The sequence below is a fragment of the Molossus molossus genome, unplaced genomic scaffold, assembly GCF_014108415.1.
Source record: "Molossus molossus isolate mMolMol1 unplaced genomic scaffold, mMolMol1.p scaffold_m16_p_4, whole genome shotgun sequence".
Taxonomy (NCBI): Eukaryota; Metazoa; Chordata; class Mammalia; order Chiroptera; family Molossidae; genus Molossus; species Molossus molossus.
In genome coordinates, this window is record NW_023425377.1 from 49088929 (window position 1) to 49112457 (window position 23529).

At 38.9% G+C, this 23529-nt stretch overlaps 1 protein-coding gene and 1 pseudogene across 2 annotated transcripts in view; one reads left to right on the forward strand and one right to left on the reverse strand.

Annotated features, from left to right (window-relative positions):
* Nucleotides 1-4485: 4485 nt before the first annotated feature.
* Nucleotides 4486-23529, reverse strand: part of ZNF354A (zinc finger protein 354A) — a 31048-nt gene continuing 12004 nt past the window's right edge. The window contains exon 4 of one of the 2 annotated variants that reach the window (XM_036239892.1): nt 4486-6589. In XM_036239892.1, the coding sequence (XP_036095785.1) occupies nt 5025-6589 (1565 nt within the window). In that variant the 3' untranslated portion in view covers nt 4486-5024. The remainder of the gene's footprint in view (nt 6590-23529) is intronic. The other variant, XM_036239893.1, reaches the window with a different exon arrangement.
* Nucleotides 20748-21619, forward strand: LOC118615216 (annotated as a pseudogene).

A 23529-nucleotide genomic window follows, 5' to 3' on the forward strand; every position in this document is an offset into this window, starting at 1 on the left:
TTCCATAATAGCCTCTAAACTTGGTTTCAACTTTAAATAAATGGTTCATACTTTTGCACATCCACCAAAATTTGCATTTGTGTAATCTCTACCCAAAGCAAAGCATTTTCCTCATAAACTCAACTCAGTAAGTATCTGCAAAAAATATATATATTGTTTCCAATGTTTTATCTGAAAGGGATTTTACTTGCAATAATCTTCTTAGCAAGACTCTTTCATGAGAAAAACATTGCACAAGCAATGTTTCTGCATTTGATCACTTGTATCTTGGGCTAAGTTATAAAAAAAAAAAGTAAGGCACTTTAGATTTTTAATAATTGCTGCAATAGTAAATGGAGCTATTGAATTTTATATTATTGCATTATTTTATCTTGGCATTTTAAAATCCATTTGCAAATTTAGAATCAGAAAGTACTCCTGGGAGGTTCGGTTAGTATTTTGTGAAAAAAAAGTTGATGCTGATGATAGTGTTGATGATGAGATATAATATAGACAATCATTACAACTTTTGCTATGATTTATTTTTGCTATATTTATTTTCATTTAACATTTTTTATCAGAAAATTTATAACTTTTTATCTTTATAGTTGAGTTAATCATATATCTCTTAGTTTTAAGGGTTAGTTTATTCTGGTTTATATCTGACTTTCCACTATTTTTTCAATGTTTTTATTTTTTTAATAGTTGACACTGGTGCAAATGTCCCTGATTTTCTCCCCTTACCCACCTTCAACCAGCCCCATCCCCTGTCACCGCACTATTGTCTGTATTCATGGGCTATGTATATATGGTTTTTTGGCTAATCTCTTCACCTTCTTTCATCCCTTCTCCTCTGATCTGTCAGTCTGTTCCATGTATCTATGCCTCTGGTTCTATTTTGTTCATCTGTTTATTTTGTTCATTAGATTCCATATAAAAGTGAGATCATACAGTATTTGTCTTTCTCTCACTTACTTATTTCACTTAGCATAATAATCTGGTCCATCTATGCTGTCGCAAAAGGTAAGACTTTCTTCCTTTTTTTTTTTTTTACAGCCATGTAGTATTCCAATGTGAAAATATACCACAGCCTTTTTATCCATTCCTCTACTGATGGGCACTTGGGCTGTTTCAAATCTTGGCTGTTGTGAATAACACTGCTATGAACATAGGGGTGCATACATTCTTTCTGACTGGTGTTTCAAGATTCTTAGAATATACTCACAGAAGTAGAATTACTGGGTTAAAAGGCAGTTTCATTTAAAATTTTTTGAGCTAAGTCCATATTGTTTTCTACAGTGGCTGTACCATTCTCCACTCCCACCAACAGTGCACTGGGGTTCCCTTTTCTCAACATCCTCACCAGCCCTTATTGTTTGTGATTTACTGATGGTAGCCATTCTGATAGATGTGAGGTGATGTCTCATTGTGGTTTTAATTTGCATCTCTCTGACGGTTAGTGACATTGAGCATTTTTTCATGTCTATTGGGCATCGTTATGTCCTCTTTGGAGAAGTGTCTATTCAGGCCCTTTGCCCATTTTTTAATTAGATTGTTTATATTCCTGGTGTTGAGTTGTATTACTTTGGAAATTAATCCCTTATCAGGTGTGTCATTGGCAAATATGTTCTTGCATACAGTGGGTTCCCCTTTCATTTTGTTGGTTTCCTTTGCTGTGAAGAAGCTGCTTAGTTTTAATGTAGTCCCATTTGTTTATTTTTTCCTTTGTTTCCCTTGTCCTAGGAGATGTATCAGCCAAACTTACTGCCTATGTTTTCTTGTAGGATCTTTATGGTTTTGTGACTTACATTTAAGTATTTTATCCATTTTGAGTGTATTCTTGTCCATCATTTTTTATATTGAATATGTTTCATACTGCAGAGTTTCAAAAGATCTTTTTTCTCATGTATTCTATCTGATATATGCTTCATTTTAGCTATTGTATTTGTCATTTCAGTCTGTTTTTTTTTAATGGTTTCTATCTTTGTGTAAATTCTGAGTTCATCTATTCTCCCCCTAAGTTCTCTGAGCATCCTTATAATCAATGTTTCAAACTGTGTATCTAGTAGATTGCTTGCCTTTATTTTTAGTTCTTTTTCTGGAGTTTTGTCCTGTTCATTCATTTGGAACATTTTTGTTTGTTTCCTCATTTTGGCTGCATCTCTGTGTTTATTTCTACATGTTAGGGGAAGCTGCTATGTCGTGCAGGCTTGGAAGAGTGGCCTTATGTAGTAAGTGTCATGTGGGGCCCAGTGACTCAGACTCCCTGGTCACCTGGGCAAGTGTTTCAGGGGTGTCCTTTATGTGGGTTGTGTGTGCCCTCCTGTTATAATTGAGCCTTAATTGCTGTTGGCACTTCAGTGGGTGGGACTGACCCTCAGGCTGGCTGTGAAGACTGGCCATGACCACAGCAGATGAGCTATTGTGTGGGTGGGGCCTCCAGGGATTGGGGTTAATTGTACCTGCTGAGTTCATCTTTTGGGTATGTTGTTTGTAATACTAATTGGGTGGTGCTCTGCTGTGGTTTGAAGCTGTCCATCAAGTGAGTTGGCTCTGAGGCCTCTTGAGAGTGGTTCCAATGCAAACCTAGGTCAGCTGCTGCCTGTGCCCAGCCCAGGGTTACCTGGTAGGAACAACAAAGTGATCTGCAGTTTATAGCTGCCTATGCTGTGAGCCAAGGCTGGCTGCTAATAATGCCAGGCTTGGGGCCACTTAGCAAGAGGTATTGAACATGCCTAGGCTAGACAGTGTCTGTTTGGGATTTGTGGACTTTTGAAAAATTTTAGGAAAATCCAAGTGGCCCAAGGTCAGCAGGTTGTGAAGAATAGCCACTGAAAGAGGTTTGAGTTCATGGGAAAATTGGGTGTGGCAAAGTTTCAGGGAATCACCACACGGGGGATGGCACTGTTAGCCAAATTGACGGAGACTCAAATATGGCACCCACTACCTGCTGTGTGTGCAGTAAGGTCTCAACAAAGGAACAGTGGTGCCTGCCAGGACTTCTATCTGGGACAGTGCTGGCCCTTCATTTCTAGCTGTGAAGCCAAATAATTCAGTTCCTCCCCTTGTGTCCTTGACACTTCTGGAACTGCTGCACCAGTACTGGAGTTTAGAGCAAGTGATTCCATTAGAGTAAGTCTGTGCATGGGTCATTTAAGAGGACACCTTTAAGAGGGCTACAGCAACCCCGTCTTACCTAAACAGAATCCCTGCTGATTTTTACAGCCACATTATGGAGACTTTTCCTAGCACTGGTGATCCAGGCTGGGGAGCCTGTGTGAGGCTAGGACCCCTCATTCCTCAGTGGGAACCTCCATAGCCAAGATATCCCTCTTGATTTTCAACCACGACACATAGGTGTGGGACCAACCCATTTTGCTCTCTACCCCTAACAGTCTCAACCTGGCTGCTTCTTCCAGCTAGTCTTCAGATATTTCTCAAAGGTGGCTGTTCAGTAATTTAATTGTAAATTTTGATGTGGTCATGGAAGGAGGTGAGTACAGCCTTTACCTACCCAGCCTTCTTCATCCTCTACACATTGTTGCCAGAACATTTTCCCTTGCTTAAAATCTTTAATTTCAGGATAAAATCCAAACTTCTTAGCATGGCAAACAGGTCTTTTGCTATCTGGCCTCTGCCTTCTGCTCAACCTTTAACATCTGTCATTCTCTTGCTCATTGGTTCTATTCTTGAGTTTCCACAAAGGTGTCATTAAATATGCAGATTCCTCTTATTTAAAATGCTTATCTTACCTTCTGGAAAGTTCCTAGTCTCTCAAATCCCAGCTCAGGCACCACTGCCTCTGGAAAGCACTATTTGACGTCTTCAGGTTTCCTTGGTTAAATTTAATCTCCTCTTTCTTCATCCTGCTCAAATCTCTAAATTCTTGCTCTGCAACATATTGTCACAAATGACCTACTTGCCTGTTAAAACAACCATATTTACATACTAACAAAATAATTTACTTACTCATCTGCTAGCCCCTGAATTCCACCTCCTTTCCCTCAATTCATGGCTTCTTGAAGGCCTGTATCTTCTTACAACTCTCAGCCATGCAGTATAGTACCTGCCAAACAGCTGGGATTTTTTTAAAAAAATTACTGAGTTGTTTATAAATATTCCTTTTGTTTACCTGAGATTGACATTAAAGAACACCAAGTAAGGATAACATACTTTTTATGTCATGAAATGATTTATGTGTCTTTCAATATTTGGGCACAGGTGTCGAGATTCATTAAACTTCTTTGACAGCTCCTCTTTGTGTGTGTGTGTGTGTGTGTGTGTGTGTGTGTGTATGTATATCTTTACATTTTAAATAATTGCTGATTTTTCCATTTATTATATCTAAGATAAAAGCTTACAATGTATAGCAAGTATATTTTCATAATAAATAATTTCAAAGAAAACAATTCTGAGAAAAGAACTATAAATTGGGTAGAAAATCCCCAACTCACAGCAATTACTAGAAGAACAAAGGAAGACAAGAGACATTTATTTCTATTTTTAAATGAAATGCATGCACCAAGTTTGACATCAAGTCAGGAAAAGGATAAACCTCAGAAACTAAGAGGTAGTTTACAGTTCATTTTTATCTTTTATTTGGTCATTTTCCCTAAAAATGTATTCTTTCTTTGATCACATCTTTTATATATTAAAATGTTATTTTAAAAAGTATTACCAGTTTATAGTTTTAAATGAGAACTACAGTGCACACACCCCATCCCTGGCCCAGATGTTACTGACAATCACATATGATATCTAGTGTACACTGCTGTAGTGATAAAACAATTTTTCTATTTGACAAATGCCTAAAGTCAAAGTGTCCTGTTGTGAATTCATTTCAGGTTATTTTTAAAAGTATCTATAGACATGAACACTTTCCACTTTCCTCATTACCTATTACATAGTCAAGATTTATTCTTATAATTTAATATCTGATGACTAAATTATAGAAAGGTTTTTATGTATCCACTACAGTTATTCCATCATTCTCATATATTCTGATAAGCTTTGGTTTAAGGCTTCCACACATGCAAATCTACTTTCTAGGGGCTCTCTTCAATATGAATTTTATAATGATTAGTAAGAGATGACCTGTGGTTGAAAAGTTTCCCACATGTACTACATTCATAAGGTTTCTCTCCAGTATGAATTCTCTGATGGGCGATACGTGAGGAGCTCTGTCTAAAAGTCTTCCCACATGTATTACATTTAAAGGGTTTCTCTCCTGTATGAATCCTCCGATGTTGAATAAGAGCTGAACTTTGACCAAAAGATATCCCACATTCCTCACATCGATATGGTTTCTCTCCAGTATGAATTCTCTGATGATTACTAAGGGATGAATTACACCTGAATGTTTTCCCACACTCATTACATTTATAGGGTCTTTCTCCAGTATGCATTCTCTGATGTTGAATGAGAGCTGAACTTTGTCTAAAGGCCTTCCCACACACTTTACATTTACATGGTTTCTCTCCAGTATGAATTCTTTCATGAATAATAAGTGTTGAGTGGGAACTTAAGGCTTTGCCACATTCATTACAATTATAAAACTTCTCACCAGTATGAATTATTCGGTGTCTATTGAGTCGTGAAATAGAAGTGAAGCCTTTTCCACATTCATTACATCTATAGGGCTTTTCTCCCGTGTGAATTCTTTCATGTTGAATAAGAGATGCACTCTGACTAAAGGCTCTCCCACATTCACTACATTTAAAAGGTTTCTCTCCTGTGTGAATTCTCTGATGATAACGAAGGGATGAGCTAGACTTAAAGGTGTTGCCACATTCATTACATAAATAGGACTTCTTTCTGGAATAAATTCTCTGACTTCCAGGAAGTGATGTGCTGCAATTAGATGACTTCCTACCTGGATTATATTTATAGGGGTTTTCTCTAGCATGGATTTTTTGATGTATAAAAAGACCTGACCTTTGACTGAAAGATTTGCCACATTCTTTACATCTATAGGATTTCTCCACAGTATGTGTTCTCAGGTGTTTATAAAGGGATGTACTAAGAGTAAAGGCTTTCCCACATTCTTTACATACATAGGGTTTCTCTCCAGTATGGGTTATTTGATGTTGAATAAGAGCTGAACTTTGGTTAAAGGCTTTTGAACATTCTTTACATTTAAATAATTTCTCTCCACTATGGTTTTTCTCATGTTTACGAAGGGATGAAGTGTTAATAAAGGTTTTCTCACATATACTACATTTATATCGTTTCTCTGCTGTGTTGATTTTCAGTTGATTAAGTAAATTTAAATTCTGTTTGAAGCTATTTCCTTGTTTTTCACATTTTGGTGGTATTTTTTCTCTGGGAACCATCTGCTTCCTAATAAGGACTGACTCAGGGCTAAAGTTTTGGCCAAATTCAGTATTTTTATGTCTTCTTTCTACAGTAAGAATTCTTTTGTGGGTGACTGAAAACATCTGAACACTTTCCTTTTTCTTCTGCTTTTTCTCTAATCTGTCTTCATATATGCATGATTTTTCTGATTTGAAGACCCAGGGTTCATTCCTTTTGGATCTTTTCATTATCAGCTCCTGAAATGAAGAATCTTGAGTTTGAGTTGACTTTGTGGTTTTATGACTGCTCTTCCAACCTGGAGGGGACAAAAAGAAACTGAAGATGTTTCATGTGATACAGCTTTTGGCTATAGAGTCCAAAATGTATAGAATAAATAAATACTTATGATATTTAAATAAGGTCTTGGTATCTGCCCAAAAATTATTAAGAGGAACATTTTAAGAAATTTAAGCAGTACAGAAAAACAATCAATGAGCGCTTAAGTACTAGGGTAGGAAAAATAATAAAATAAACATATTTAAAATAGGGTGAGCGTAAGAGTTAACAGGAGAATTGGTGAATAAAGAACGGAGAAAAGGAGAGCATGAATTGGGAAGGCAGTCTGGGATTGGAGTTCAAAGCCCATTATAGACTTCTAAATTATTTTCATGACAGTTTTCTTCTTTATGTAATCCTAACTTGGAAAGTCTTCCCCTCTTTCACTCATGCCAAATTCCTTTGTATCCTTTAGCTTCAGTTCAAAAACTAAGTCTTTCTGAGTCTTTTGTTGATATAGTGTTTTAAAAACATTATATATATACGTATATATGTATATATGTATATATGTATATATATATATATATATATATATATATATATGTTCTTTTCCTTTTTTTCTCATAAGTGTTCTTTTCAAGCAGATTAGCATACCCTATTAACCTGTAGATCATTCAAATTATATACAAAATGTTTTGTGGATCTCTCTTAAATATTTATATATTCCTAATTTTTTAAATTTCAAATATTCTCAATTATTTATATATTAATTTCATACACAAACATCATTCAACTACTTGTAGAAGTTGTCTTACAGATCAGTACATTACATGGGTGATGGGAGGGTTTCAGGGCCAGTTCAAACAGCAAGACATTATTGAATTAATCTACAGAGGGCTCACAGGTAGACATGAAGTCAAAAGCTGAAAGTTAGGAAGGCAGCCTTGCTCTTGCATCAAACATGAGAGACTGTGCAAGCAAAACAGAAGAGTCAAAGATCAAGAATAAGAGGCATAAATATTAAAAGGTAAAAAGGGGACTAATATGATAAAGTGGTAAAGAACAAAACTGATTTCAATAAATATTAAAATTGGGTAAGAACACAATTAATTGAATACTGAATTTTACCAGGGGAATGGTTGTGCATATACTTTGGCATTTTTCCCTGGGCTAAAAGTAACCATTTAAAGGGCTCCTTTGTATCTCACTGTATTTGAGATTCCTATGTGACATTCACTTTCATATGAACGTGAATGTTATATTTCCTTTGCTTGGTGAACATAATGTATTCCACTTTCCTCTTTTCTTCTACCAGTGTTCACTTCTCAGTTTCCTTCATGGATAACTTTTTCTGTCCCCTCTTTTAAAACTGGTATTCCCTACGCTTTGGGATTTTTTTCCCCTTCTTTCTACACACCCCCATTGACTAATTTTATATGCACCCATATCTTTACTATTTATTTTAAGGGAAAGAGGAGTTTTTTATATTCAACCAAACATCTTCCTAGCTCCTTCCCCACCTAAGTCTTGATAAATTAAATGATCAAATTTCAAAACATTATTTGGGCAAAAGTATGAAAGGTGGCCACAAAAAAATGGAGTACATTCCCTAGTAACTATATCAGTCACTGGTTCTAGGTTTAGTATATATGCTGAAAAGATAGTAAGATTCTGCAATTTGGATTCTAGCTTGTAATAAAGTAAAGTTACAGATCTTGCCTTAGGCCTGTATGCAAAGACTGTACTTTTGTGACCAACACCTTTACTAGAACCCTGAACATTTGAACACATGAATGGCATTTTGTTTCTCATGCTTTACTGTAGTCTCCCATACTCTCCTACCTAGTCTCCCTGCCTCAAGACTTGCTCTCTGCCAATTCAGTTTCAACACTGTAGCCAGAGTAATCTTCTAAAATCTGTATCTTATCATGTTGTAAACCTCCTTAGATCCTCCAGTTTATCTTTAATGATTTATATATAAGGTCCAAGTACTTAACATGGTGATCAAGGTATTTCATGATCTGACCTTTGTCCACCTCTGTCTTTATCTCCCTCCCCTAGGTTCTTATCAGGTAAGCTGAACTACATGCATTTTCTGGAGCACTCCATGTCTTTTCACATTTCTTTATCTTTGCATGTGCTGTAGACATCTTTTCCATTAACAAATAGTTATTAAGTGCCTACTATGAGCCAGGTAATGTTCTAGGGAACATGATGACTAATACAGAGTTCTGGAGCTTATACTTTAGTACATATATGTGAGTGCTGGGAAAAGGGGAAAATGAAGTAACAAAAAGTAAATAAATAAAAGCCATATGGATGCGTGAAGAAAGAGCTTCCCAGTCAAAGGAAACAGCAAACACAGCGTGAAGAAAGAGCTTCCCAGTCAAAGGAAACAGCAAACACAAAAATGTGGTGACTTCAGAGGAACAGTAAAGAGGCCATGTGCCTAGAATGCAGTGAGAAAGAAGGAAACTGGTAAATAAAACTGGAGCAACAGGTAGGGGCAAATCATATTAAGGCCTCATATGTTATAGTAAGGACTTTGGAATTTTATTCTACGCATGACAAAAAGCCACAGGAAATTGCAGATCATTCAAGTTGGCTACTATGCAGAGAACAGAATGGTGGGGCACAAGTGGAAGCAGGAAGGAGAGAAAACACGTTAAAGGCTACTGTAGTTGTGTAGCTGAGAAAGGGGGTGGACATATAGATGACTGCATCAGGATATATTATTAAGGAAGTACTAACAGGACTGGACTTGCTGATGTACTGTATGCTGGGTGCTGAGAGGGAATAAAAAAGTGAGGGCTAATCCTAGGTTTTTAACCTGAAAATTATGAATGCTGGCATATGTTACTGAGAAGGGAAGACTAGGAAATGGGCAAGTCTGAGGGGGGTGTTCTGTTTCAGATATGTTTGTTATGGCTAATATACCTTAATAGACACTAAAAGAAGACACTAGAAAAAGGTCAGGGCTAAAATAAGGTATTTGGGAGTCATCTGTAGATAAGTTTTATTTAGAGCCAAAGAACCAAAAGAAAACACTTAGGCACTGCAACATTAGAGGTGAAGAAAAGGAAGACAATCAGAAGAGTATGGTGTTCCAGAAGCCAAAGAAAAAAGTACTTTAAGGGGGAGTGGGTGATCACCTTTGGCAAATAATTTGAGAACTAAAAATGTAATTCTGATTGTGCCATGATGGGCACTGACTGGGATTTAATAGCTGTGATTTTTGTATAATAGTAAAGAAGAAAATCCCACTGGTGTACACAGAAGAAACAATGGGAGGTAATAAAAATAAAAACATCAAGTATAAAAACACTTTTGAAAATTTTTGTTTAAAGAAAAATAGAGAAACATAGGGTAATTTTATTTTTTAATGGAAGTTATTACAGCTGCAATGGTCCATACCAATACTGAGAACTTCATCTCAACTCTACTTTAAAATACCAATGCTTTGGTCATTAATTTGTTTCCCCATGAAGTGGACATGAGTCCCAAATAGTGGACATCCTAATTGTTCCTTATGATCTACTTAAAGTTTTCTACAGGCCTACAGATCTGTCTCCTGAAGTGCAGTTTAACTTCTGCTCCCTTCCGGAATCAGGCCTGGGCCTGACCTACCTCATGAATAGGTTTAAGACTTAGGTCAGAAGTTTAGAAACCAGAATGACCTTTTTAATAACCACCACCCTGACTAGTCTCTGTCATTAGGTCTAGATTCCCCTCCCACAGCTCTGCCAACTCTCTGTATGTTTCTGTTTATCCTTCTCTCCCTAGATGATTTCATCCACTCCCACACTTTGTATGTGAATGACTATCCTGACTCTTCTCAAAATACTTTACAGAGGTTATTTCCAACTACCTGCTAGACTTCCCATCTGAGTATCTTTCTTTTCAAATTCAGCCTATCTAACTCTGAACCCAGTCAATTCCTTCTCAAACCTTATTTCTATGTTTCTCAGTTCAGCATCACATCATAACCTTTTCAGTTACTTTGCCATAAATTCTTAGCTTCATCTTAGAATCTTCCCTCTCCTGTATTCCAAGTCTAGCCAGTCACCACATTCTTTTAAATCTCATTACTAAGATGTCTCTAACACCATCATTAACACATGCAAGTTCAGAATATCCTTATCTATAGTAAGTATTGCTGCTGACCCTTAATTTGATCCTTTCTCACCTTTCCAGTATTATTTCCCACAGGATTTGTTCCTCTTACTTACATAGAACTCCTCTTTCAAAATCCTGGGCCAGGCTCTACCCTAGGTATTGGTGATCCACAAGACATTCTGAATCCAGTAATGAAAAGAAACAGTTTACCTCCTCAAGGAGTTTACAGTTTAGCATTAGAGAAGGAACAAATAGGCAATCACCTCATAATGTGATAATTTCTACAACAAAAAAGCAAGGTAGAAATAGATGCAAAAGTGAGCTTAGACTCTAACCTACCCTTAGGTAGTAGAGAGTGCACGCAGGGAAGGGATACAGACAATGGTTAGTGTTTTGGAAGAAACTTCTAAGTTGGGATTTTGAAGGATCAGGCATAGGCTAGATAGAGGGGTAGTGTGAGGGCTAAAGGCAGCATCAAAATATTTGACCTAAGCCAGCTTTCCAGACGTGTTTCCTAAAGTATTCCTCCCCATCTTATCCTATAGTTGGTCAAATTCAAAATTATTCCTATAAAAAGCTCATGCCAAACATAGCAACAGGGAAGACCAGTGCAAGGGTGACTGTGTGAGAGTGTGCAAGTGTGTGTGAGTGGGAGGAAATGTGAGTAAGCATCTGCATGGCAGTGTGGAAACTTAGGGCGGATGGTTCCAGTGCTTCAACCTGCTACCACTGTGCACTGCTTGGCATGAAGTTTCTCCGTTTGGGGCTGGAAAACGCCACCAGTTTGGAAGATTTGCTGAATCTTCCTTGGAAGGAGGCAGCAGGGAGAGGCTAGGGTCCAGCACCCCGAGGCCACGACTACTCTGGGGACCACTGGACCACCAGCCTCCACTGCACCAAAGAGGGCTGGCACAGGGTAGCTTTGCTGCTGAGGCAACTGCACCTGGCTGCCGCAGAGCCCCGTCGGGCACCAGGTAGCAGGATGCTAGGGGAGCAGAGCACAGCAGGGCACCCCTGCCCCCGCAGGACCCAGGCACCCCAGCAGTGCCCAGCCCTACCCACGCACCCCAGCAGCACCTACACAACAAAGGGACAGGAGCCACCAGCCGTCAATCATCGTGGACCAGCAGAGAGGGTCCAGCATCCCAGGACAACTGGGCTGGATCTGATTGAGATCAGGGTCACCACCTGACATCCCTAGACTCACCACCTGACACCCCTAGACTCACCAACCTGCCAAGGGACTCCTAAGTACCAGACTAAGAAAATGGTGAGATAAAGAAACAACCCTCAAATGAAAGAAAAGGAGGAATCACTAGAAAAGAAACAAAATGAAATAAATGGAAGCAAGCAGTTTTCAAAAGGGCAGGAGAGAATAATAGAATAGAGAACTAATTGTAGTAACATACAAACCATAGTTATAGGAAATGTTAATTGTCCTTTACAATGTTAATTGTGATTGCTTTGTTCTGATTAAAGAAAAGCTCATTCTGACCTGGCAGGAGGTGTATGTCCTCCTAATCAGAGGACAAGGGGGACTACCTGACATCATGGAAAGATTAACAACCTGATAACTGGAACCCTGGACTCCTGACTGTGACTAACTGGCAAAGAGCCCCTGCAGCCCTGGTCCACGTTCCTTCCCCCTTGGCCCAAAACTTTTTACAATCCCTCCCAACATTCCTACCCGCTTACCTGTAAACAATCCCCTCCCCTTTTTTCCTTTTTGCCCAACTGCCCTTTCTCACATAGTCATTGTTGTTCTACCCTTTAAAAGCAGCTGGCAAGTGAGGGAGTTCAGAGCAGATTTTATGGGAAGACCCACTGCTCTCCCATACTTCCAGCAATATTGGAATAAATGCTCATATACAATTCAACCTTGTTTCTGCTTAATTGGCTCAGGTAGTGACAGGTGGCCCTGACCCATTTGTTGTCCAGTTTTAGTTTGTCAGATAAACAAATCAAAGTAATGGTTTTAAGGGTGCCAATACCTTGATTTTGGACTTTTAGCCTCCAGAACTGGGAGACAATAAATTTCTGTTGTCTTAAGCTATACAGTTGTGGTACTTTAATCATAGCAGGTTGAGCACATCAATACAAACTCCTAAAACTCTTCCACCAGAGTATGCTAAAGTATATCCCAGATATTATATCATTTCATCCATATTTCAGATCACATTTCTCAAAAATAAGAACTCTATGTAAACAAAACCATACACTTATTATACCCACCAAAATCAACAATATCATTTCAAGTCATTTTGGCCCATAATAAAGTTCTGCACCCAATTCCAGTGTGTGATGGGGAGGGGAGTAGGGGAGCAGTTCCCACACCAACACCAAGCAATTCTCAGACACCAGCTGAGTGTCTTACAGTTCAACTCAATTATGATTCTAACTACCTGGAGGAACATCAGATTCACAGGTTAAGGGTTCAGTCCCACAAGACTGCTATCCAATTCAGGCATCAGTCAAAAGCCCAGGTTTTATCATCTGATCAACTACATAAATCAGAGGTTCCCACAACCCCCTCCTTGGATTCAATTAATTTGCTAGCTCAGCTCACAGAACACAGAAAAACATGTTACTTACTAGGTCACCAGTTTATTATAAAAGAATATAACTTGGTAATAGCCAGATGGAAGAGATGCACAGGGCAAGGTATGAGGAAAAGGTACAGAACTTCCATGTTCTCTCCAAGCACATAACTCTCTCTGTTTACCAACCCAGAAGCTCCCAGAAGCTCCCATCCTTTTTGGGTTTTGTGAAATCACTGGCCATTTGTAGCTGATTTAATCTCCATCCCCCCTACCATTTCCAGAGGTCAGGGGATGGGAATGAAAGTGCCAACCCTCTAGTCACATGACTGGATTTATTGGCAACCAGCCCCCATTCTCAGGTGCAGCCCAAAGTCACCTCATTAATATGACAAAAGACATCTTTGTAGCTCTCAGTCCTTAGAAAATTCCAAGGGTTTCAGGAGCTCTGTGCCAGAAATGGGAACTAAAACCAAATATATATTTTATTATAAATCACAGTATCACAGATATAAACCACTAAGGATGTTTATTCAAACCGATATGATATAAAGGCACTGGACATAATTATTTTCTATGTGACTAAGTCACCAACCTGAAACGCAATTAGGATCATTTGCTTCATTTTGTTTTCAATATTTATGTAATGCTTTTTCATTTTTATTTAATCTTGTTTTTTAATTCCATAAAACATTTTTATAGTTCCAAAGTCAAAAGTATAAAAAAAGATACTTTGAAAAATATTCTAAATTCTATCCCTGTTCTCTCCTTTTTCTTTTTCTTCCTTTAAGTTATAAGGTTGCCATTTTTATTACTCTATTTTTATCCCCTATTGTTTTTTTAATACAAGTAAATACACACTTTTTTTATTCTTTGGTAACTCCTTTCCTTTTTAATTTTTTTTATTTTAGAGAGAGAGAAAGGCAGAGGGAGAGAGAGATAGAAACATTGATAAGAGAGAACATTGACTGGCCACTTCCTGCATGCCTCCCCTGGGGATCTGGCCCACAACCTGGCCATGTGCCCTGACCTGGAATTGAACCTGCGACCTCTTGGTCAACGCTCAACCACTGAGTCATATTGGCCTGGCCTGGTAACCCCTTTCTTAGATAAAAGTACTATTCTCACTGTGCTGCATATTTCCCACTAATTCATATATTTGGGAGATCACCCCATGGTGGAATTCTTGAGGTCTTCCTAATTCCTTTTTACAGTTGACAAGAATTCCACTGTGTGAATATATCTCAGTTTATTCAACTAGATTCTTTGACAAACATTTAGACTAACTATATAATACATCAGGAGGTTACATGGGTACATGATAAAGGTATAGCTTTAAATCAATATCCATACTGCTAACTAGCAATCATACCATTTATAAAATCCTAGCCCAAACTGGACCTGCTTGCTAACATTATCCAAAGCCACATACAATCAAAATCACCTCTTCTCCCAGCCAAAAAGAGAGCCAGCCTAAGACCTACTCCCTATTCCCCAGAGTGAGGACGCTCTCTATGTACTGCCACAGAAAGAGTTTCAACATATATCAACTGAAAGGGGAGGAATAATGTGTGTGTATACTATCACTGGAGTGGACAATGGAAAAAGAGAATACACAAAGAAACAGTTGTTCAAAAATACATGACAGAGTTCTTCTAGCTACTGCTGTTGTCTCTTCTCACATTGGATCTATAGTATCCTACACTTGTTCATTTCCTCCTGCTCACTCACCACTTGACCTGTTGGCTCCATTCTGGTTTCTGTCCTCACCACTACCCTTGTTAAGGCAACTATGACCTCCATGTGACTAAGACATTATGCTCTTTACAGTTCTCATCTAATGTACCTCTTAGCAGCATCTGATAATGACCACTCCTTTTCCTTGAGACATTCTCTTCCTAAGCTACAGTGATGCCAAACTTTCCTCCATATTCTTCTCATTTTTCACCAGCCTCAATCTCATTGGTGGGCTTCTCAGTTTCCTTTGTGCACTCATTTTCCTCTACCTCACCTTTAATCCTTGGTGTTCCTCGGGATTTAGTACTAAGCCCCCAACTCTTCTCACTCTGTACTCATTCCATAGGCCAGCTTCAATTACAAGCATATACTCTAGGCATGACTTCTCTACTCTCCATACCCAATTATACAACAACCTACTCAAAATAACAACTTAAATATGTCAAAGACACCTCATATTCAACATGTCTAAAACTGAATTAATAATTATTCCCTCCAATCTGTGTAAATGACAGCAGTTCTAAATCAACACCTCTCCCTCAGATCCCTCAGCTAACTGATTACCAATTATTTATTCTACCATGTAATATGCCTCAAAAACATCTATTTCTCCCCACTTCTACTGACAACAATCCTACTATGAGCCTTGACTTCAATGACAACTGACTTTGCTGAGTTGCCCCTTATCATACTCCTCCACTTGTTTTCCCTATGGCTTCATTTCTCTCTACCTTGCCATGAAATGCCAGAGTTCCTCAAAACTAAATCACAGCCTCTCTCCTTTTCTCCTTTTTTTTTGGGGGGGGGGGGTTAATCTTCACCTGGGGATTTTTTTTTTTTTTTGAGAGAGAATGGAAGGGAAGGAGAGAGGGGGGAAAGAGAGAGAAAAACATTGATGTGTGATAGATTCATCGATTGGCTGCCTCCTCCAAGTGCCCCATCCAGGGCCAGGGATCGAACCTGCAACCCAGGCACATGCCCTTGACTGGAAATCAAACCCATAACACTTCAGTGCGTGGGCCAATACTCTAACTTCTGAGCCACACTGCCCAGGGTAATAGCTCTTTCTTACTCTTAATTTAATCCAAACTCCATATATTAACTAAAATTCAGCTACTATTTTAATTATCTAACATTGACCAGGATCTCCCAAATTTACATTCCATACCTAGTCTACATTCAGAGTGGCAGTACTCCAAATCTAAGAGGCTACTTGATATCTCCACCTGGATAACAAGGTCAACCAAAGACAACTATATTTAACACAACCAAAACCAAATTTATACCATCTTTCAAATCTGATCTCCTTCCAGTGGCACTCTCTCAGTGAATGCTATTACTGTCTAGCCCCGAACAAGCCACAAACCAAGCAATCATCCTTGACAACTTCATTTCCTTCATCTTCCACATTTAGTCCATTTCCAAGTCCTGCTGTCTCCCAAAAGTCTCAGAAACTGGTTCACTTCTTTCTGTCTCCATCATCACTGACCTAGCCAAGTCATTCATGCATTCACTAACTGGAAGCCTACTCTGACCAGGCATTATTTTAACTACTAGGAAAATGGGAACAAATGAAACAGACAAGCTGGCATAAGGGAGTTTATAATTCCGAGGAAGAGACAGATAATACACAAACACGTACTACTAGGCATTAATAAGCACTGTCAGGAAAATAAAGCATGGTGAGGGGATAAAAAATGAGGATGGATCCAAGATGGCAGCGAAGTGGGTGCAAGTTACACATACCTCCTCCCAGAACCAAACTAGAGTTACAACTAAAATACAGAACAAACAATCTGAAAAACCAACTTAAGAATAGCTGAGCAGATGTCTTATAACCAAGGATTTACAAAAGAAGCCACATAGAAACTGGCAGGAAGGGCAGAGACAGGAAGGAGGCTGGCCCCACACCCACATGTAGCAGCTGGGAATCCAGAGGGATCTCTCAGTTGCAGAGGTCCCCCATGAAGAGTGTGGAGTCTCGACTCCTACCAGACTGGCCAGCCCAGAGCAAGAGAGTCAGGAAAAGGAGCCCATATAACATCTGGCTATGAAAATCAGTGGGAATTTGTTCTACTAGGGAGATACAGGAGTTTGCTAGAAATCCAGGCACCCTCTTAAAGGGCCAGCGCCCAAAAATCTTGTTCACAGCTATTCACCCTGGGTTCCGCTGGAGGGAAGATGGCTCAGAATGGACTACACTCGTATGAAGATAGATGGAATTGTGTGGCTTGAGGGAGAGGGCTGAAGGGAGCAGAGCCAACAGGGTCCCTGTGCTTACTCCCACACTACCAACAGATGTCATCTTTCCTGGATTGAGCACTTCCCTGTATACAGCATCAGCCTGGAGAAATGCAATAGTTCCTCCCCTATGCCTCCCTCTCACTGCACCTGCAAAACTCACACATTGTGGAGGAGTCAGCTGGTTGGGTCTGGGGTATAGACATATGGGTGGACTCAGGGAGTGTCAGAGACTAAGTGTGTGGCTCTGAGGCTGGGGCCATTCCCTACACCTTCCTGTGAGTCTGACTGGCACCACACTCATCCCCACGGGAGATCCACTAGCCTCACCTTCTCAGCTCCTACAGGCCCATTCTGCCTAGCTCAGGCTCTCAATGAGGTCTGGGCAGAATCCAGGACAGACTGAGTTGTGTGGCTCTAGGAAAGGAACCAATGCAACTCGCACACCACCAGAGGCTCTTTCTTACACTGCACCTAATAGGTAGCCAGCAAAGGAAACCATCAACAAAACAAAAAGACAACCTACTGAATAAGAGAACATACATGCCAAAGATATATATGGTAAAGGGTTAATATCCAAATTTATAAAGAACTCAGACAAATCAACACCAACAAAAGAAACAATTCAATTTAAAACAATGCACAGTCAACCTGAATAGACACTTCTCCAAAGAGGACATACAGATGGCCAGCAGACATAGGAAAAGATGCTCAAAGTCACTAATAATCAGAGAGATGCAAATTAAAACCACAATGAGGCATCACCTTCATACCTGTCCAAGTGGCTATCATCAATAAATCAACAAACAACAAGTGTTGTCAAGGATGTGGAGAAATGGGAACCCCTGTGCACTGTTGTGGAAATGCTGATGTAGCCACTACGGAAAACAGTATGGAGGATCCTCAAAAAATTAAAAACAGAACTGCTTTATGACCCAATGATTCTATTTCTGGGTATATATCCAAAGAAACCCAAAACATTAATTAGAAAGAATATATGCATGCCTATGTTCATTGCAGTGTTATTTACAATAGCCAAGCTATGGAAGCAACCCAAGTGCCTGTCAATAGATGACTGGCTAAAAAAGCTGTGATACATATATAGAATAGAATATTACTCAGGCATAAAAAAGCAAAAAATCGTACCATTTGCAACTGTATAGATGGACCTCAAGGGTATTATACTAAGTGAAATAAGTCAGACAGAGAAAGACAAATACCACATAATTTCAATTATATGTAAGATCTAAAGAACAAAATTAAAAAGTAGCAACAACAAAACCCAGAAACAGACTCGTAGATAGAGAACTGATGGTTGCCAGAGGGGAAAGGGGCTGGGAAACTGAGTAAAAAATGTGAAGGCACTGAGAAGCACAGGTTGGTAGTTACAAAATAATCAAGGGGATATAAAGTTTAGCATAGGAAATATAGTCAATAATAATGTAATAACTATATATGGTGTCAGGTCGGTACTGAAAATATCAGGGGGAATACTTTGTAAAGTATATGATTGTCAATGACAATGCTATACACCTGAAACTAATACAAAATAATATTTAATGTAAACTGTAAATGACTAAAATTCAAAAGAAAAAGAAAAAGGAAATTTTTTAAAAAATAAAAAGAATGAACAGGATAATGAGCTGTGTTTCAGATGAGCTGTGCCTTCAGGAAAGTACTATCTGAGTAGAAACCTGTGCAACATAAGGAAGTGAGTCATATGGGCTCGTGACTGTCAAGAAGAATGGTCCAGCAGAGAAAAACGCAAATGCAGAAGCGCTAAGATGGGAGCCTACAGGGCCTGCCAGAAGAACTGCGAGGCAGCAAGAGTCATTATAATCCTCAAAAAAAGGGTAGAGCAGAAAGAGGTGCAGAGGTGGCCAGGGTCAGACCGTGTAGGTCTTTGAAGGCCATGCTGGGGTCTTTGGATTGTGCTTTATGAAGCCACTATTGATTTTGAGCATGGGAGTGAGATACCATGATCACCTTTTATATAAATCATTTTGAACAAAGATTAAAGACAAATTGAGAATCATAAAGTCAGCAAGAGAAGAGCAACAGGTTACCTACAAAGGAGGCCCCTTAATGCTGTCAGCTGATTTCTCAACAGAAACACTACAGGCCAGAAGGGAATGGCATAAAGTATTCAAGGTAATGAAAAACAAGGATCTAAATCCAAGATTATTCTATCTAGCAAGGCTATCATTCAAAATAGTAGGTGAAATAAAGAGCTTCCCAGACACACAAAAAAAAGGTAAAGGAATATAGCAGCAAAAAACCAGCACTGCAAGAAATGTTAAAGGGACTATTTTAATAAGCAGAAGAAACAGAGAAAAAAACAGAGGCATAATAAATAAAAATAGCAATCAATAAGGACACATATCAATAATAAGCTTAAATGTAAATGAATTAAATGCTCCAATCAAAACACATAGAGTAGCTAAATGGATAAGAACGCATGACCCATATAAATGTGGTCTATAAGAACCCACTCACCATAACCAATAGACATGGACCACAAAGCTGGGGTCGGGGCGGGTGTGGGGTGGGGAAGGGGGGTGCCAATGGGGTAAAAAAGGAGAAACATCTGTAACAAAAATATAAATAAAAAAATTAAAAAAAAAAAAAAGAACCTACTCACCTCACCACAGAAGACTCGCACAGGTCGAAAATGAAGGGGTGGAAAAAACTTTTCCAAGTACATGGAAATGAAAAAAAAGCTGAGGTAGTAATACTTATATATGATAAAATAGACTTAAACATGAAAGCCATAACAATACACAAAGGTCACTACATAATATTGAAAGGATCTATCCAACAGGAGAATGTAACCTTGGTTAAACATATATGAACCTAATATAGGAGCACCAAAATATATTAAAAACTTCTGGATGACTTCAAAGGAAGAAATCAATAGCAATACAATTATAGCAGGGGACTTCAAAACCCCACTGACATCACTAGATCCTCTAGATAAAAAATTAACAAGGAAACAGACCCTAAACAATGCACTACAACCGATGGATTTAATAGATATTTACAGAGAATTATATCCCCAAACTGCAGAATACACATTCTTCTCAAGTGCACACGGGATATTCTCAGATAGACCACATGTTTGGCCAGAAAACTAAGTCTCTACAAGTTCAAGAAGATCGAAATCATTTATGCCTCAGAACCCAATGGCATAAAACTAGACATTAATTACAATAAAAACAGTCAAAAACATTAAAACACATGGAGCTAAACAGCATGTTATTAATGAATGGGTTACAAAGGAAATCAAGGAAACCTCCCGAAAACTAATTAAAATGAACACACAACAGCATAAAATATGGGACATAGCAAAAGCAGTCCTGAGAAGGAAGTTCATAGCATTATAGGCCTACCTTAAGAAACAAGAAAAATTCCTAATAGACTATCTAATCCTAAAACTTAAAGAGCTAAAAAGTAAACAGAAAGAAGAATCCAGATTGCCTGTCAGAGCTGCAGTGAGTTCGGGCCCCAGGGCAACGTCCTCTCCAGGACTGAGTTGCAGGGCCCGCTGTCCGTATTTCTTACCTGAGCATGGCACCACCAAAAAAGCTTAGCATGCTTGATCTGGGCCTGGGCTCCTGGAGCCTTAATGCCCAGGAGGAGAGCCACAGGGCTTAGGCACCTTCCAGGGGCAAGCAGCTGTCAGAGTACAAGGCAGTGGTGGTGGGCGCAAGTGGTGTGGGCAAGAGCGCACTGACTATCCAGCTGAACCACCAGTGCTTTGTGGAAGACCATGATCCCACAATCCAGGATTCCTACTGGAAGAAGGTAACCCTGGACCATGGGGGCTACATTCTGAATGTGTTGGACACAGCCAGGCAGGTCATTCATAAGGCCCTGCATGACCAGTGCTTGACTATTGGGGATGGTGTGCTGGGTGTCTTCACCCTCGATGACCACTCATCTCTAACCCAGCTGCAGCAAATGCGAGCCACCTGGGGTCCTCACTATACCCGGCCCCTTGTCCTTGTGGGCAACAAGTGCAACCTTGTGACCACCATTGGAGATGCTCATGCTGCTGCTATAGCCCTTGTGAAGAGCTGGAGGGCCCCCTTTGAGGAGACCTCAGCCAAAACACAGCAAGGTGTAGAAGAGGCTTTTTCCTTGCTCATCAATAAGATCCAAAGGGTCCAGGAGGCCATGGCAAAAAAGGCTGAGGCAGGGTCAGGTGGGAATAAGTCTTGGCACCAGAAGACCATGTGCCACTGTGGCTGTTCTGTGGCCTGAAGGTCTTGATCAAGAAAAAAGGACCATCCCCTAGGCCAGGGTGATGCTTCCTTGATATGAGAACCCTGAGCAACCATCTATGTAGGATACTGGGTGTATTTGGGATAGATGGGTCCCTCTTCGGGGAAGGTTTTTGTTTGGTGGTGGGCTTTTTAGTAATGTGGAACGTACTAATAGTTATGTTCTGTCGAGAGATTTTGTGCAAAATAAAATAAATGGTGTTCTGAGGTTTCAAAAGAGAAAAGACAAGAAGAGAAAAACCCAGATCATGTAGAAGGAAAGAAAGAATAAAGGTCAGAGTGGAAATAAATGACATAGAAACTAAAAAAAAAAAATTCAAAAGATGAATGAAACCAAGACTTGGATCTTTGAAAAGATAAACAAGATTGATGAACACTTACCAGACTCACCAAGAAACAAAGAGAGAAGACCCAAATAAACAAAATCAGAAACAAAAGAGGAGAAACAACAACTGACACCACAGAAATACAAAGGATTGTTAGAAAATACTACGAACAATTATATGCCAACAAATTGGACAACCTAGGTGAAATGGACAAATTTCTAGAATCACACAGCTTCCCAAAACTGAACTGGGAAGAGTCAGAAAACTGGAGCAGACCAACAACAACTAAGAAAATTGAATCTGTAATCAAGAAACTCCCAGCAAACAAAAGCCCGGGTCTAGACAGCTTCACAGGGGAGTTTTACCAAACACTGAAAGAAGAATTCACACATATTCTTATCAAACTATTCCAAAAACTCAACAGGAAGGAAGGCTTCCAATCTCTTTTTATGAGGTCAGCATAATCCTAATTCCAAAAAGACACTACAAAGACACTACAAAGAAAGAAACCTACAGGCCAACATCCCTGATGAACACAGATGCCAAAATCCTCAGAAGATATTAGCAAATCAAATCCAGTAATACTCAATGGACAAAAACTAAAAGCATTTCCTTAAGAACAGGAACAAAATAGGGATACCTGCTTTTACCACTCTTAATTAACCTAGTACTAGAAGTCTTAGTCACAGCAATTAGACAAGAAGAAAAAATTAAAGGCATCCAAATTGGAAAGGAGAAAGTGAAATTGTCATTATTCAAAGATGACCTGATATTGTAGATAGAAAACCCTAACGACTCCATCAAAAATCTACTAGATTTAATAAATGAATTTGGCAAAGCAGCAGGATACAAAATTAACATCCAGAAATCGATGGCATTCTTATATACCAAAAATTAACAGTTAGAAAGGGAAACTAAAAAGCAATTCCATTTACCATTGCAATGAAAACAAAAAGTACCTAAGAATAAACTTCAAAAGACCTGTTCTCAGAAAACTACAGGATATTGAAAAAAGAAATAGAGGAATATATAAAAAAGTAGAAACATATACCACATTCTAGGATTAGAAAAACCAACATCATTAAAACGTCCCTACTACCCAAAGTAATGTATAGATTCAATGCAATTCCTATTAAAGTACCAAAGGCATATTTCACAGACCTAGAACAAATACCCCAAAAGTTTATATGGAACCAAAGAAGACCCCAAATAGCCACAGCAATCTTGAAAAAGAAGAACAAAGTGGGAAGGATTACAATACCATATATCAAGTTATAGTACACAGCCATGTAATCAAAACAGAACAGGCATATATATATATCAATGGAACAGAAAAGAGAACCCAGATATCGACATTATGTGCAATTAATATTCGACAAAAGAGGCAAGAGTATACAATGGAGAAAAGACAGTCTCTTCAATAAATGGTGTTGGGAAAATTGGACAAGTACATGCAAACAAACGAAATTAGATCACCAATTAACACCATACACAAGAATAAACTCAAGATGGACAAAAGACTTAAATGTAAGTTGTGAAACCATCGGAATCCTAGAAGAAAACATAGGCAGAAAAATCTCAGACATCACACGTAGTACAATTTTCACTGATACATTGCCTAGGGCAACAGAAACAAAGGAAAAAAATTGATACATGGGACTACATCAAATTAAACAGTGTCTGCACAGCAAAAGAAACCAGAATCAAAATAAAAAGGAAACCCACTCCCTGGGAGAACAT